Source organism: Lissotriton helveticus, chromosome 3_2 (assembly GCF_964261635.1).
Source record: "Lissotriton helveticus chromosome 3_2, aLisHel1.1, whole genome shotgun sequence".
In the NCBI taxonomy this organism is placed as follows: domain Eukaryota; kingdom Metazoa; phylum Chordata; class Amphibia; order Caudata; family Salamandridae; genus Lissotriton; species Lissotriton helveticus.
Window position 1 is genome coordinate 360596802 of NC_136062.1, and position 18228 is coordinate 360615029.

Sequence of the window (18228 nt, forward strand, 5' to 3'; positions counted from 1 at the left end):
AACATAGGTGGTCTAGAAAGACTGTCTGCCAACTTGTTCTGTGAACCCTTCACACATTTTACCTTCAAATTCAATTCTCTCCCTCCTTCCATCCACCGGGTAGTCTGGGTGCTCACCCCCTTACATGACGACAAATTCACCAGTGCTTTATGGTCACTGTGTATTTTAAACGGCAGGCCCCACAAATAATATTTGAAGTATTTCACCACCTGTGTGCATACCAGAGTCTTTCTCTACAACCGAGTAGTGAACCTATGTTCCCTTGAATGCCCTGGATGCAAAAGCAATCCCTCTTTATCTAGCTGGGACAAAACTGTTCCCAGTCCTTTCAAGCTGGCATCAGTGGTCAAAATGGTCCTACTACGGAAATCGAACTGTCCTAATGTTGACATACTAATCAATTGTCTCTTGATGGACTCAAAGACATTTGAACTCTCTTCATTTCATTTCACTCAAACTCTTCCTCTTTCCTAAGGAGTTGTCTCATCAGATGAACTAGTGTGGCAAAACCCTTAATTAGCTTGGAATAGTATTCCGTAAACCCCAAAGATAATCTTTGTCCCTGGGTATCGGCACCTCTACAATAGGCTTGACCAAATCTAATTTGGGACCGATCCCTCCTCAGGGATAGTGTGGCCCAAGTAAGTTACTGGCCCCATTCTGAATTGTCACTTCTCTCTTTTCAGGGTCGTTCTGCTCTTCTGTAGTTTCAACAACACTTGCTCCAAAACATCCTCATGATTGCTTCAGTTTTTACCGTTAACTAGGATGTCATCCTAAAAAAGCTAAATTTGTTGCACACCCTCCAACACTTTCCCATTATGTGTAGGATACAGGAGGCCGCTGAGGACAACCCGAAGGGCATCCAGATAAAGCGTAACCACTCTGGGGTGTAAAGAGTGAGGTTAAGTGCCTGGAGTCCGCGCTCAACAAAACTTGATGGTAGGCTGAAAACCAATTGAGAGCACTGAACACCTTAGCCTTCCTAGCAGTGATTGCTCCTCTACATTGTGGGGTAGAGGTTGCCTGTCCTACCAGATATTCCTGTTAGGATCTGGAAGATCAACACATATTCTGATATTCTTCCCTCTATCTTTGGGTGCTAAGACTACAGGCACTAACCATTCACAAGATTCAATCTTCTATATCATTCCTCAACATTTTGGTGTTTTTAAAGTTTATTTTTGTTAAAGTATGTGTGTATCTGTCCCAAGTTGTTAACATTTAAAATGTTAATATAGGACTGTGGGAATGGAGGTTACAGAATAGTGTTCTAATGCAGTCGGTGATTAATTTGAGCCAGTGGCTGACAGTGGGGCCACCGACACTCATTTTTGAGAACCGGCACCTAATTTTTCTCCGGGTTCTGATAATAGCTGTGGGCGCTGGCGTTATGAGACAGTTAATACCTTTACCAAAATGATATATAATAAAATACTTATTACACAGAGGTGCTTTAAGATTGCCTGCCTCTGCCATTGGTCTGTTATCAGTCGCACTATTCGTCGCCCATAGGGCAATGGGTAAGCTCACTGCAGTCATTGGCTGTCTTTTTGAGTGATGGTATTAATTACTTTCCCAACGAGCACATCGACACAAAGTAGTTCACATCAGTCCCATGGCAAAGTCTGCGTTGTGCAGTCAATAAAATATTTTGCTTTTGCCCGTTTTTTTAAAAGGTGTATTTTATAATTAGCATGACTTCGTCAGCATCCCCAAAATAGTTTTACAAACACTATTGAAAAAAAAACCGAGCATTGACAAAGCCAAAAAAAGGCTGTCTGCCAAGCCAGACCTCCCTGCTTTGACAGTGGTTGTTTAGCAGTAATGTTGGGATAATGTTCGCCGGGCTCTGTGCAGCATGCAATGGCATGTCAGCCCAGCTGTAAGTAGATGTTGCAGCTGCACTGATATGTACAGCAACCTTAGACTGAAGGGAAACGGTGGCTCGTTTGTACACAAATTATGGGGCTGGATAAGGATGGAGTGTGCTGAGGTGTAAAGTAAGAGCTAGGTAGTTGTGCACACAGCAAAATAGTTTATGACCCCCCTTCCCCCAGGATCACCGCTGTGTTACCAGCCTCATAATAGAACTACTAGCAGTGCCCCCAGACTCTTCTTTCTTGCAGAGTATCTGGTGATTTTAGGGCTGCAGGTTTCTTTTGCCAGTTGATAAGTTAACAAACTCTTTGTGTTGTAATCCTACTAGAGGTGGGCAAGCCAGCAAATTAACAGGGAGAGGAGAGTCCAGGGCCTGGCTCGGTTTGTAGAGCCCATGCATGCGCCGAGCCCTGAAAATATTTATTATGGAACACTACACACACGATGTAAAATATGCTAAAGTTCAATTTCTAAAAAGTGCATTTCTTTAACATATGGGAACTTTGACACTAATAGGGCACATTATTGCACTGCACTGTGATGTACTTATTGAAAATATATTTTTGTACAACTAGAAGTCTGTACTCGTATATGTGAAAGTGCTTTCATACGTGATAATGAAAAAAGAGTTTTGGTGAAATAAAACATTTGCCTAAGATAATACAATTGTAGTGGGGAAGCCGCACTTTGTTCAGTTTTTTAGGTTTCATTTTCTACAAATCGGCCATTGAATGGATATGTATTTGTCTTGCCTGATGATGCTAAGCCTTTCATTTTACCTCTCTGTGCATTTTTCTGCAGTTTTTAAAATGTTGCCAGACTCGCCCGAAGGTTATTTGAGTGCTTTACATGATCACTAGTTATGTTACACTACAGGTCTCATGCATTGTTTATAGGCACTGGGAGATTAAATGCTTTGCCCAGATTCACAGGAAGTTGAGCGGATGCCGACCCCAGTCTACTCTGATCATGACGCCTCATCTTGGGAGGAGAGAGGCAGGCGGAAGCCACATGAAAGCTCGGCAAATCCGGCTCGATCCTGGCTCGAGCTTTCATTGTCTTCCCCCATGTGGTTTTATCCCGAATTCAACTTGAGGAAGTGGTTGCCAATCCGGCTACCCGCTGCTTGCATACAACTATTGAATCGACGAGTCACCTCCTCAATGTTACTCTTGGTAGATACCACAATTTGTGTGTCATCAGTGTAGGAGTTGGTTGAAAAACAGAGGGATCTAATACGTTTAGTGAGAGGGGCCACATAGATATTGAATCAGGTGGGACTGAGCGACGACCCCTGTGGTACGCCTCCACACCTGATTTGCGCTTGTCCTGTACCCGACCCTGAGTTTCTTTGTAAAAAGACTATGTGTGTGTGTGTGTGTGTCACCATGTCTGAGATCATTTCAGTGAATCTGCTATGGTTTTTGGTTGTGAAACGACTACATTAGTCCACATTGGCTTGGTGAGCGTCGGGTGATATCAACCACTTCAAGTGAGCTCAATTGAAGGAGATTGCTGATATATTACTTTGCATGGAGGAAGACACCATAGAACTTGGCATCCTCAAAACATGGAAACAAGGTCTTGTATTCATTGACTGGGTGGAAAAGGTGTAAACAATTATACGAAGAAATCGCTGCTCTGTTGTGACCCCAAAGTTCGGAGGCGCGTAGATAGTCTTCCCTGTAGTGCAGAGAATGGTGGAATCAATTGGACCCTCTCCGGGTTCCAAGGTCACATTTACAGAGTACTGTCCAGTAATAGTGTTAAATGGGCTTCTTCTAAGAAAGACTCTGACTTTCACCCTGATGCAGGTTTTTTGTGGCCTGTTCTTACCTTTTCATCTAAAGATGTAAAGCGGTCTCTCTATTGTCTGAAGGCTTCTCTAAAAACCACCAATCTTATGAGAAGTCTATAATTGTTTCACTAAGCGAAGCTTTCAGGGGAATTTTATTTGATTTGCTGGGGCACTGATGAGCATGAATTTGAAATAAAAATGAATTTGATACCAAAGGGGTCATGATATGTAGAGAATGCATTTGAAAAATAGAGGAAGCTTTCTTTAATCTTTTTGCTGTAGGGCGTGGTTTGGAGGACTTCAGAACAGTGCATTGGGCCTATTTTCATGTGCAATTTGATTTCATTGATTATAAACCATCACTGGGCATCTAGATACAGTATTGCGGTAAAGATCGGACGACACGTGTTGGTGCTACGATGACTATGGCAGGAGAACTAACCTCATTATTTAGATAAATTAAACTCAAACAAACACAACCTGGAGATGCCTGATAACCAAAAGCGATGGATGCAAATGCTTGAGCTAGTCTACTTTAACATTGGGTATTTCTCAAGGTGTCATTCCATTCCGTTGTATTTTGTCTCGCCTTGCTCTTTTCCGAAGGGTATCCATCCTACCTAACCTGCAGTGAAATTGTTGAGAGGATGCCAGGAAGCCTGAACATCTAGGACATGTCTTTTACGGCAGCACCAGCTGTGTCCAGAGAGTGTATGTCCTCTCTAGTGCGGGATGGTTCGAGTCTTGGATGCTGCCAACCCTGGACCCACATTTTAGACATCTGCAGCGGTTTTCTCACCCAGACAACAGCAGCGTTGCAGCTGATTTCAGCAATGGCACAGATGAGCTAAAAACCTTGAATCAAACCCTGCACAGAGGGATTTCTAATTTCCATTTAACTTTTTGGGTGTTTGTCAAGAGTTGATGGTTTTATATTGCTTTTCAATTTTTTTTTTTTTCAACCAGTACTTGTACTTTTATTATTTATATATGTATATGATTTATTTCTGTTCTAAATACAAACTAATAGAAATGGATGCACTGGACTAATTGCATGCAAGTCAAAGCTATGCCATGCATATTCCCATGTATCACAGCCTCGCCCACGGTCTCTCCGTCCCTAATTTCCTATGTACACTGACCCAGAAATGCTTCCCTGCACTAATTCGATCGGTCTTCTAGTGCGTTTCCTCATTCCAAAACTTTGTTTCTATTGACCTGGTATCTTCTTTATTGTCAAAATTCAACAAATGGGCCTCTAACGACAACAGGATGCACAAACCAGATTTCCTTTCATAAATATGTAATATTAAGTGATTGCAAAAATGGTGTGTGGTGTAAGTAAGGAAAAAAAGCACACAACTTTGAGATGGACTCAACGACATCCGAACAACCAGCATTAGAAAACCCATTATGTCTGGTGTTGGGTGCCAGCCTTTTAGCCTTGTCAATGCTTGCTTTGTCATGATTTTTGTGATACTTTCTAGGGTGTGAGACTTTTATTTTTTTTACACATTTAATACTAAAGCAAGGTTATTTTATCTCAAGAGGCACACGTTGCTATGGAGGGAGTTACTGTGTGCAGTTGTGTTCCTTGTGAAAGATCAGCAATACATCACTCCAAGTTGGCCAATGGCTGAAGTGGGCTGACTCACAGCCCCATGCTGCATAAAGGCCTCAAGGGCGTCTGAACACTATACATGCAAAGCAGTTGCAGTCCAAAGAGAATCTCTGCAGTGCAAAGAGATCATTGCAGACGTCACTGCAGTACATATAGTATTACATGCAAAAGCGGGAAACATGATCAAGTAAATAAGGATCTGTGACACTGCAGAAATGGGGAGCAAGGTCCTTTGCAAGCAGAGAACGACGAGGCATGTCTGAGAGATTTCTATATATATACAACTATTGATCCCTAACTGTATATGTGATGCCGGGATCGCTCGGGAAGTTGAGCAAAGTCAGGACCTTGCATCGGCAAAGAGCTAAGGTATTGCAACAGTAATGCATACCGTAGAACGTAAATAGTAGCTGGGTCTTCATAAGTTCTATGGAAGCTGAGGAAAGGTCCCACCAAAATAGAAGATGGCAACAATGCAGATCCTAAATGAGCAGAATTGGGTGATGCTACATTTTAATGCAGAGGTTTTTGTGTTTGGAAGGTTTTCCAGAGGAAACTGTTTAGAAGGAGCGGGGTTTCAGTGGCGGGTGGAGGAAGTCCGGGTTGTGTACAAGAGCTATGGTGGATTGTAGAAAAAGCTGTGATCCTCCTCTCAACAGATGAAACTCGACCATCACCAGTCCTCCTTGGACCAAAGCTCCTCCATGAGATGAGCTGGTTTTTGTGGAGCAGAAGCTCTGAAGCACAGACCAGCTAGATGAAGGGAAGGGGCAACCAGGCCCTTGCAGTGCATCCTAAGTGTTAGCATTGCACAGGTACACCCATTGGTTCCTAATGTCTCCCTTGGCACAGCTGAATCTCGATTATAGTTGTTGCTCTACTTTGGATTGTGTGTACTATGGGCATCGCCCAACAAATGTGGTTTACTAATTCAATTTCACTTTATTGGTTTACAACAGTATTTAGCGAAGATTGAGAACCACGCTGTATGTACCCCATCTAAGCTATCAGTTTAATTGAAGGGGACCTGGAAAAAGGTTCCTAGGTTGTCTTGTTCCAGATTCCATTGACCAGAAGTCCTTCGTCCCATACACTCGTGCGTGCAGTTGTCTTTTATGCTTTTGGGCTGTCGATGTAGTCCTCTCCAGATCCCTGTCCTGTAAACCTGTTGTCATTCCTCTCGTAATCCTTCCTTAGCATCTGTGTCATCTTTTTTAATTTTTTTTTTTTTAATTTATCTTGGAGTTTGTTGGACCCGGTCCTTTGGGCAGGTTTACCCCGTGACTTTTTGCTTTTTCCTAGCCTGTTTTTGGAACCTGGATCGGTGATTGTAGGCCTCTGCGCACTTTTTCACTGTGGTACAGTGTAAAGTGCGTGTGCTTTCTGTGTATGGATGGTGAGCGCCCTGCCCTCCCATAGGAATGAATGGGGAATATGTATGCCCATGGTAGATTCCTGATGCATGGGGAGTGCAGGGGCGAGTTTGATATGTATGAACTCGTGAGAATGAATGCTGCAGAATGGTGTATGCGGCATGGCTGTATCTAGTCCAGAAGCGCCACTTTTAGAAGTTGGCATAATTGTGTAGTGAGTCTGCTAGCACGTGATTGGCTGATGGGCCTGGCCCAGGCATGCCTGGGCCTGTTGGTAGATGGACTGTCTGGAGGAGGGGGTCTGAGTCAAGCCGTAGATGAAAGGCCCCCCCATCTGCTGTTAGGGAGGAGTGGAAAGAGCTCTGGTGGTGCCAGGCTGTGTCTGTCGGCCCACCCTGGATGACTCTCCCTCCCGATGGCCCCCTGTCACCTCTGACCTGAGGCTGACAGGAGAGGGAAACCAGATACTCCCAGAGCTTAGGGCTCGCCTTTCACGAAAGCTTCAAAGTACTTCAAAGCTTTTTCTGTGTATAAGAAGGGGCTCTGCCCCTTCCAAAATGTTCTTGTCCTTGCTCTTGTCGCTGACTTGGATCTACCAGGGGTGGGCGCTGCCCAGCCCCTGGATGCCTGGATTCCTGGACTCCTGGGGGACCCTTCTGCCTGCCTGGGCTGAAGGGGGGACTTGGCTTTGCCCCTGGGGAAGTTCTGGGACCATGGCAGCATGGAGAAGCTGCCCTTTTCCTGTGGAGAGCGCTGGAGTTGGTTTCTAGCGCCTAGAGGCGCTGTGCTTCGCCTTGAGCGCCTGGGAGCGCTCTGCCTGCTGTCTAGCGCTTTGGAGCGCTTCATTTCCCCCAAGCGCATGAGAACGCTGTCGCTGGACTTTCTAGTGCTTAGGAGCGCTTTTGGTGCTCGCTTATAGCGCTGGAGGCGCTGAGGATTCCTGGCCGTATTTACTTAATCAATTACGAGTGCCCACCTCGATCTGCCGCGGTGAAAACAAACCACGAAGGGGCCGCGACCGGATTGGCCGGTGGATAGTCGCGTCATGAGGGGCTCGTCGCAGGAGCCGCGACGCGATTGGCTGGGCCGCCCCTGAGGCCGGGGAAGAAAGGGGAAGGCGAGAAAGGTGGCGGCCGGTTAACAGGGCTCCCGTGTGCCGAGGGAGCCCTGCAGCGAGAGGAGAGCGGCCGCGAGCGGCTGAGCGGCCCGGCGGGGCTCCGTGGTGGAAGAGGAGCCCCGCGCTGGCCAGACGAAGAGAGCCGCCGCCCGGAGGAGCCGCCCCTGAGGCCCGGTGAGTTGAAGGGCTGGGGGGCTCCGTGTGGACCGGGTGAGACGGGGGCTCCGTGATGCTGCTGCTCCGTGAGGGAGCAGATGGGTTCTCGTGGTGCCGGTAGAGGCCCCAAGGAAGGGCGGCCCCGAATGGCAGTGGGTCGCCCCACCGTGAGCAAAAAGCCCGCGAGGGGCTCTTGAGGGCCCGCATTGCTTCGTGTTGGTGCCGGGTTAGAGGCACTGCTTCAGGGCGGCCCCGGATGGCAGCGGGCCGCCCCAACGGTGTGTAGAGCCCGTTTGGCTCCAGAGAGGGCCATATTCGAGGCGGGGGGGCTCCGGGGCATATTGTCGGTGCTCGTCCCCTCCTGCCCCCGAGTGTGAGGGCTAGAGTCCGGTGAGGCTCCTGGGGGCATCATTGTTTTAAGAGCCGGTGTGGCTCCAACGGTTGGTATGGTGCTTTAGAGCCTTTGTGGCTCCAACGTCTGGGGCATGTGTGATATGCCCAGAGCCTGTGTGGCTCCAGCAGTGGCGCAGTTGGCGCCTAAGGGCCAGTGAGGGCCCTGGCGCAAGTTTGTTGTTCTCCAGGTGCCCAGCACTTTGTGGGCACCTGCCACGTTTAGGCTTTTTGTACTTTGAGACTGGCACCCTGACTTTGGACTCAGGGCGTCTGAGCCCCAACAAGGCCGTTGGCCTAGGGACTGCCACAGGTAGTGGCTCATGTGATAGTATTTGCCTAATGTGAGTTTTGCGCATTGTGATGTGGTGCTAGGAAATGTACTGCATTTAGTATGATTACGCACCTTGATCTTACACCTCTGAATGTTTTTAGACATCATGTGATTCTTGCGCTATTGCTTTACTCTTGACCCCTCTGAATGTGTAGGTTTATGCATCATGTGTCTTACTTTTCCTGCGTTGCACCTCTGAATGTTTAGTCATCATGTGTCTTCTTGCGCTGCACCCCTGAATGTATTTTATTGCATCATGTGCTTTATTCTTAACACCTCTGAATGCTTTAGGCCTCATGTGTTTCTCTTTATTACTCCTCTGAATGTGTTCATGCATCATGGGTAAGGTGTTCTGGTTTATACACCTAAATGTGTTTATTCTTAGGTGGTTGTCTTTTCTACTCCTCTGAATGTAGGTTTATTGCATCATGAGTAATGTATTCTTTCTTAGACCCCTAAATGCTGTGTGATACTTAGGTGGTTCTTCTTTCTTAGTACAGGTGGTCCTAGTAAGGTCCTGGTCCCCTGCGTGACAGTCTCCCAAGGAGTTTAGGGTTGCGTAGGTGGTACTTACCTGTTCCCAGTAGTTACTGGATGTGATCTATAACTGTTACTTTGTGTTACAGTGAAGTTTATATACTTTTATTCTAATTTCTGACAAGTATTTCTATATCTGCAAAGTGTTGATTCAGACAGTGGCCCATGTGGCCCTGTCTTGTAAATAATCCCTTGTGAATATTGCCGTGCCAGTTGGCACAATGTACATGGGTGATTTCTATCTGATATGTTTTGACAATACAAAAGTTATTTTAATATAACCTTGTGTGGAGTCTCTTTTGTGGTGTGCCTAGTATGTTGTTGCTGTCGTGCGCTGACGCGAATGCTTTACACATCGCCTCCGAGTTTAGCCTAGACTGCCCGCGCCATGCTACCTAGAGGGCGAGCAGGGGTTATCTTGGCGTGTGACTTCCTTGCCCTGACTGGAATGGTGGTTTCTGCCTGGCTTTGGCATAAGCCTTAGCCTACCAGAAATAGCCGGTTTCTAACAGAGTTCATGGTGCAATGCGAGAATACATAATTAACCACAAGCAAGGTATAAGAACATCTGATACAATTACATGATCACTCAAAAAATAAGCAGCTAAAAACAAAAAACATTATTTGATTTGACGTGGGGATAAAAAATGATACAGAAGATCGATCAATAAATATAACAATACAGTACATTTCAAGTTCTTATTCTGTCCTCCAGCCATTTCTTAACCGGGGTCCATAATCGTCTTCCCATCTCTTATTTTTTTAACACCTTTAAATTCATAGAGACAAGACTCAATATTATAAATACCCAAAAATCTGGAGACCCAAATCTGAAAAGAGGGGGCTGTAACGTCCATCCATCCGGCCGAGATTAAAATTCTAAGCACAGCGACCGACATTAAAACCAAAGCAGCCTCATCCTCTGTTAAAACCAGTTTAGAATCTGAGCCAAATAACATCAGTGTTGGGGATAGATCGATCTTGTGACCTAGCAGCCCCTCCCAAAATTTTGTAATTCCATCCAGGACAGGGGCCAATTGCTCACAAGTAAAGAACATATGTAATAAGTCTGCTTGGCCCTTATTGCATCTTGGGCAGCAATCCTCATTCCTGACACCCCAGGCAAATAGTTTGGCCGGTGTATGATACAGATTAAAAACGGTTTTAAAATGTTGTGCCCGTAAGTTGGACGCCCGAAAGATCTTTCTATTTAACCATAATGCTAGGTCCAAATCTACATCCGGGTTTACCAGTTTCACTGCCCAGTTTCAGAACCTGGCTGTATGCAAATTAGTCTGTTCCTGTCCCAGTGCATGATGGGAACAGGGCAAACCAAACTACAAAGCCAATTCTTACACTGGAAAGGAAACAAGCTACCGGGGACCGGTTTCTGGCATTTCAGCCTCTTCGGCCCGGCTTGCTTGAATCCTGATGGTGCAATGAGCAAGGGACTCATGTCTGAGCATACCCTTCCACGCTTAGGGTAGACAAAATAATTTGCATACAGCCAGGTTCTGAAACTGGGATGGTGCAATGAGCTAAAAAACGGTGTTGGATCTAGCCCTGATCTCTTGACTGGGTGAGAGTACTCTGCTTAATTCAGAGACTCTGTCCATCACCACCCCTTGTTGTAAATTAGCTTGAAAATGCAGCGCTTTTCCAATGCCCTCAACCACAGGGAAGTCTACCAGGGGTTTAAGTTTTGGCCTGAAAGCCTGTATGATACCCGAGATTTGGCCATATATAAGCCACTGATTTACAGGGAGGGCATATCTTCTTTGCATGTCCTCAAACCCACTCAGCATTTGCACTGATGACACAGATGAGATAGCATCTGTGTCATCAGTGCATTTCTTCAACTTTATTGGGAATAAAAATTAGAGGACTCAATTTCACTACTTTTCTCTCGTTTCTGTCCAAGAGTTCCAGCCTCGGGGTAGATACCTGTCCCGCCCACCCTTCTCCTCTACTTTGTATCTTGCAGTGACCTCAAAGTACACTGGCTCTAATATTTCCCAACCTGTTCTGTGCCATGGCTGCCTTTTCATGGCCCTGAATTTCTGATTTCTATTTATTTCTCAACAGATGCAGAGGATCTATACATGAAGCAGGCAGCAGTATTCATTGAAGATGCGATCCAGGTATGCAAAGTGCATCAACTGATTATGGTTTTGTGAATATATAGGAACATGTTACTCATGCGTATGTACTGCCTTATTTTTTAAATTTGTATTGCAGGTATGTTCTCATGTCAGAACATGCCTGTAATAAGACAATGATGTCAATAGTTGCCTGTAATAGTTTATCACGAGTGCTTAGTAGTGGCTCCGTAATGCCCCGTGACTCAGAGGGTAGTCATCTTGCCTCATAGACCACCGTCACCTGAGCACAATCGCCGTGCGCCCGGAAGCTGAAGAATAAAATGGCTTCCTAATCCTAGCTCTTTCAGAGCACCAACAACACCTCGGCTGTCTGAGAGCCCTGTCTGTGCCTTGCAAGTTCAGAGGACCGTGTCCAACCCATCTTGCCAAGAGCAACGTCACAGACCTGCCTCAGCAGACATACTTCATCAGCAGCATGGGAAATGTAGGGCCTTAAAGCATCAGTCCAATTTAGTTTTGGTTTACAGCACTCGAATATAGAACGAGAAAAGATCTGCCGAAGCAAGTAGAACATTCTAGAAGGCAGGAACTGTCAAAAGTGGGACTATTTCTGAAAAGGCACTAGTCCTTTTTAGACATTTTATTAGAAGTAACGTTTTTTAAAGCAGTTTTCTTTCTTATCTGCAGAACAGAGACACGCTGGTCCAAATAGGTTCTACAGGTGTTGGATGTATACCAAACGTCCAGTAGCTCAGGGGTCTTGTTGTTTCTGGTCCTATCTCTTGCCCAACCAAACCAACGAGCTTTCAGCTTACCTCTGAGGCCTGGGAGTGCGAAGGAGCATTTTAAGACCAGTGGCAAGGTTTTTGCAGATGGGCCCCTGGAACCGAGAAAGCTCGGCCACCTCAAGAATAGAGACTACTCCAATGGGGTTTCTAATAAAGATCCGCCTTTTCTACATATTTCCCAAGTAGGAGCAAAGATGAAGTGTTGCTCGTTACAAAGTAAACCCTGCTGTACCTGGGGGTGTCCTCTGGCATCACTTGGTTGAATAATTGCCGTGCACTTTAAGTCTCTTAGTTCAAGACTTCTGTCAAGGTGCACTAACCTGTATAGTTTGTTCTCCTTGCCAAAGTCCGCAAGCAACCCCGGTTCAGTAAAGGCTCTGTTCTATAAATCTGGATAGTTTACACTGCAGCCTGTCCACCGCATTTCAAGCTTTGCAGTGTACAACACGACTCATTTAAGAGTGCTCCCTTCCTCCCTCCCGCCTGGTATACGCCCCACTACACCCTTTTTTTTATTGACCTTCTCTTTTTGATCTTTCTTTCCTCCTTTCATATGCATACCACCACCGCTGTACAACACTCCGGTTTTCTTTGATACTCTAAAAATATATATGTACTGTCTTCATAGAATCCAATGCTTTTAAGAAACCAAATTAAGGGCCTTGTCTACAGTTTCGAGCGACTGAATAGCCTACAATTTTTGGAGAAAGCCCTAAATACAAAGTGCAATCTGCCCCAGCTATGGAGATATTATAACATGTTTACTTTCTTGAAATAGTACCATGCAGATGGCAATGCATGTATCTGCCTTCTAGGCAGTACAACTGCTGTTTTTTTTGTTTTTTAAAATATTTTTATAAGGACAAGGCATCAATAATAAAAACATAGTACGGAGGAGACACTCTCCCATATTGCACACCGTCACATCAGGAGAAGGAAGGGGTGGGGGGAAGCAGGGAACAGGGTACATAGTTATAGAAAAATCACGGGGAGGTAGGCGCATCAATGGGAGAATAAACAGGTGACACACAAATTTCCCCACTGTAGCAGTTCCACAGCCCCCACACCGATGCCCACTTACGAGGGCGACCCCTCGCCATATAAACAGTTTTTTCGCGAAAAATACACCAGTCCATGTTCTCCTTCCATTCTTCAATGGTGAGTAGCCACTCGGATCCCCACCGCTGTGCTATATTCCTTTTCGCTGTCATATCGCCCAGTGTTGCCCATTTAGTCTGCGCTGAATTAAGATCAGTAGGTTCCCAAATATTTAGGAGGCATCTCCCGGCTACACTGCCACTCCCAAAACCTCTTGCATGATATCCTGTATCTTACTCCAATACTCTGCTACATATCGACACTCCCAAATGATATGAAGAAATGTACCCACAAGACCACCCCCCCGTCTGCACAAACCACAACTGCTGTTTTTAATGTGCTTATGGATAACATACTATCCATATAATCTACTGCACACACCCTCCTGTATGACTACATGATGGTACATACTTTTTAATATCACATTATCTTGCCTTGAACAAATGCATAGATTTGTTGGAGCCTTGTGCCATTGTTACACCCTACTTATGGCTTTCTTGTGCGCCACGTGTCTAATGTAAGTTTCCATCCTTTGAAAAATAACGATGTTTCTTTCATAGCAAGGGTGGGTCTTGGTGCTCACTAGACTAAAGCATCCACTTCAGATATCTGTGTTTGACTTCATCTACACAAGCACCAATCCTGGTGAGGTCACTCGGCCCTCCATCCTTCCCAGGACATTTACTGTTCGTTTCAAGATATATTCACAGTACTTGCGACCACCAGTGGAGTGGTATTTCTTGCTCCATTCTAGGTGTAACTGACTTAGAGACATAATAGCCAGTTTTACACCACCAGCACAAAGAGCTCCATCACTGCTCCTAGCTGGAGGAGGGGTGCCCGCAGGAAGTGGGCACAGTACACAGACCTACACAAGAAGTAACATCAACCATTTATGTCATCCGGTTTATTGATCTCTGTTGTGGTTGGTGATAACATGCTGCAGTGTTGTTGTCTGCGAGATATTTCAGTGAATTAACGCTAGACATTTACACCTTCTTTAATCCGCTGACCACATGTATCAATCCCATCGAAGCCTTCTTGGCCCTCTGATGTTAGTAAATTAGGTACCATTAACTTCCTGTCCCAGAAACTACTACAGTGTGGTATAAAGTGGCATATAAAAGTTAAGAGATGTTTCTCATGGAAATGCATATGGAAGACTGGGTATGTTATGCCCATGCTGCTGTTGCTAGCCAATGGAAAGCCATGCGTTACGTGAACTGTGTGCTCCCCCGGACCCCCTCCTCCCACAACCGTCTGCTGAGCACGCTGACACTTTCTGGACTCTAGAATTCGAGGATGGGCTTGATGGAGAACCCATCACACCACCCTTCCCTAGTCGATGTGAGTTCACGGAGTGTCTGTTCACCAGTGCTTGTTTGCGAATCAGCCCTGGGGCGCTAAAAGCAGATGTCTCAACCTACACAAAGCCTTAACCGCTGTAAATATGCCTTTATGATGGAAATAGCTCCATACCCACTCGTCAGGCGGTCACAGAAGGCTACTGATAGGCATAATGGCTTTACTGTTTCAGATTTTACTGCCACAAATGCATAAATATCTTCAGAAGTAAATCTCACAAGAGGGGTGGGGATTGGATAGATCAAATAGTGTTTGTTTCAAAAGGTTGTTAATGCTCAAACATGTATTTATGGACATTCACAAACTCCAATCTGACCCTTTCTCACTCTGGAAATGGTTGTCGTTTCACTCCAGTAAAAGGCTGCGGTAACTGCTAGGAAGGAAGAGGGGATGAATTGTTCTAGAAACTAGATAAGGGTGTAGTGGAAGGTGTTTCTTAATAGTTTTTCCCTACAGAGTATACATTTGCACACACGGCTGCTCTGCCTCGGTGCCCAGAATTTAGTGGTAACATCGGAGCGATGAATGTGGTTGACTCTCTCCTCCATTCTGGATTCAGTGGTGCACTGAAGCTCTTGTTGTGATATTCTTGGAGTGTCTGGGGTGGTCATCAGAGTGTTTCTTGTGTTAGATAAATCAACACCAAAAATAACAGGGGCATAAGTCAATCACCTGTAGGCCCTGTAGTGCAAGTTGTCCCAGGCCTTAACAGGGTCCCCATTCCAACTCCAGATGAATAAATATATATGTAATATGGTAGACTCAGGGATCCTCGTTCACATTCTGCAGGGGCACCCATCATTTTGCATCACAACACTTGACATGTATTTAATACTCTGCCGCAAAGGTCTTGTGAAGATGGTAAGCTGGGTTTGCCTCGGCTGGAAGTAGTGTTACTGGTCTTTAATAATCTGGAAGCCTTTTTGGTCCATTTTTGTTCTAGGAGGTAGGGAATGCTTGTCTTGCTTGTTTACTGATGATATTCCAGCCTGGCTGCATGGAGCATGTTATCAGCCTGTAGCAGGTCCTTCCACGTTTAGTTTTCATTGGTAGGGGTTTGCATTTCTGGATTTGTGACTCCAAGGATTTAGGGAGGATCACCCTGGGAATATTTCTCTGGGGGCCAAAGTAAGAAGTGGTTGGGAAAGGGATAGATTTCTTGAATGTCAGTTTGTAGATTTGCTTGGCAGTGAGAACCGATGGGTGAAAATGATCAGCAGATAACCTCTGTACCGAGAAAAGTGGGGCAGGTAGTAGTCTAGTTATGTGAGCGAAGGTGCGTCTAATATGCATAAAATCACTTTCTGTCAAATTCTGTGTGATCGCGCTGAGGGATGCTCCATGTTTTTGTGTGTGTGTTGTGTATGATTTATTTTTATATATTTTCTCTCGGTGTTCTCTCTTTGTCTGAATTTTCTCACTCTGCCCCTCTCCATTGTCTGACACTGTATTTTTCTTTCCTCTCTCTTGGTCTCAAACTCCGTGTGTCTCACCACTTTCTGTCCATCACTCCCTCTCCCTCTCTCTCTACCCCCCCCTCCTCTTTCCCCCCTCTCTCCCCTTAAGCCTGAAAAAAGGTCTAAGGACCTGATTTAGAGTATGCCGTATGGGTTACTCCATAGTTAACATGGGCGATATCCCATCTACGTCATTTCAAGTGTATTAGATGGCTTGTCTCTCTTATTACTAGTAAGTTCAATATGTCATCCGTCTTATTACTGTGGGAAATCACTCTTTTATTCTTCACTCTTTTTACTCTTTCTTTCACAAGAAAGGCCAGTAGTTGGAGGTCTGCCAAAGTAACTTGAATTTAATATTCACACGGGCGCACATATTCACAGCGCAGGCAATGGCTATGAAGATGGGCAGTTTGGGCTAGACTGTTTCAGCAAATTGTGTCTTTGCCCACCCACGCCCTTGGACATACACTTGACGGTGTGTGCTCCAACCTTCCCTCCCTCACAACCCTTCCCCCGGTCCCTCAAATTTGGACGGATCACTGCCTGATTCCTTTCCACATTAAAACCTCCCGCCCACTTCCGTCCAGCAAACCCAACTCTCACCCTGAAAACTCCGTAAACTGGAAAAAAATACAAGAAGCTTTCGAACTCGATCCTATCCCTCAATCTCATGTCCCCATCCTCACCGGAGACATCGAATCCGACGCTAACCTCTTCCACGGATGGATCACTCAAGAAGTCAGTGCACGGACTCCCCCCAATCGCTCCCGCAGATCTGACAATAAATTCAAATCTAATGCCCCCTGGTTTACTCCCGACGTAGCCACGTCACGTCTTTCCTGCAGAAAGGCCGAAGGAAAGTGGCGCAGAACGTATGATACTGCTGACCGTCTATCATACATTCAACTAAGGAAAGACTACCACTCCAACATAAAATCAGCTAAAAAATCTTTCTACATCAAAGCCATCAATGACTCACACCAAAAACAATTTTTTTTTTTTCCATAGTGAAATCGTTTACCCAGCCCAAAACCCTACAAACTGAAATACCCCCATCCCAAGAGCTATGCAACAAAATAGCTGATTACTTTGAGGAAAAAATTGACGCTATTCAAAAGGACTTTTCACCCACCTTCTGCCCAGCCCTCTGGTGGCCAGATAAATCCGTTGCCCCTCCCAAGACCGTAACCACTGCAAGGAACCTAGGCATCCTGTTTGACAGTGATCTCTCCTTTGACCACCATGTCAGGACCGTAGCGGGCCGTTGTTTTGGTATCATCAAGTCCTTGAAAAAATTCTTCGACTTTCTACCTCTTGACTCCAGAAAAACGGTAACGGTAGCCCTAATAATCTCACGCTTGGATTATTGTAATGGTCTCCTCGCAGGAGTCAAAAAGTCCACACTCAACAAACTCCAAAGTGTCCTCCATACCGCAGCCCGACTCGTCCTAAAGCTGCCCAGAAAATCGTCCATCTCCGCCGCCTTAAAATCTCTGCACTGGCTCCCCCTTCATAAGGGAATATTTTTCAAAATGCTGCTTGTCGCCTTCCGGGCTTTCAATAGCTCCGGCCCACGATACCTTACCAAACGTTTCCCCCATTACAACCCGTCTAGATCTCTGCGTTCCTCCCACGACAACCTCATCCTCCCAGCCAAGTTCAATCTGAAGACAAAAGGTGGCAAAACCTTACACCACTTGGCCTCTAAAGCCTGGAACCTATTGCCCAAAAACCTAAGATTCATAACCCACGAAAAACCCTTCAGAAAACTGCTCAAAACCTGGATCTTCACTCTTAAGGATGACTATATCAAAGCCGCCATATAACTCCTTTCCCCCCATTACCTGATATGATCCTCTACCGGGAAATGTCAGCGCCAAGATGCTCCTTCCGGAGCGACCGTTGCGCTCTATAAATACCACCACAAATTACAAATTACAAACCACAGGGTGAAAACTAATTTTCATATGGCTTGGTCCAAACTGGAGTGGTATGGGGAGCAAAAGAACGATGGATTAGACCCAGATCTGTAACTGACAGGTGGAAAAGTTACAGCCCTCCGTCCATCATGTTGTGTTTGCTATGTTCACCCTAAGTGGCCATGGGTATGCCAAGATGTGAGTCTCTTGCTCCCTGTGCCACTGGATTCAAGGTAGCCTGGCTGATGAGGGGTGATACCCTGAAACCAGTCCCAGGATGCTTGTTCCC

General features: G+C 45.6%; 1 protein-coding gene across 1 annotated transcript in view; it reads left to right on the plus strand.

Moving 5' to 3' along the window:
- Positions 1-18228, plus strand: part of TPCN2 (two pore segment channel 2) — a 228681-nt gene that overhangs the window by 39351 nt on the left and 171102 nt on the right. Inside the window, exon 2 of the mRNA XM_078684245.1 lies at positions 11293-11348. Within this exon, the coding sequence (XP_078540371.1) occupies positions 11293-11348 (56 nt within the window). The remainder of the gene's footprint in view (positions 1-11292; positions 11349-18228) is intronic.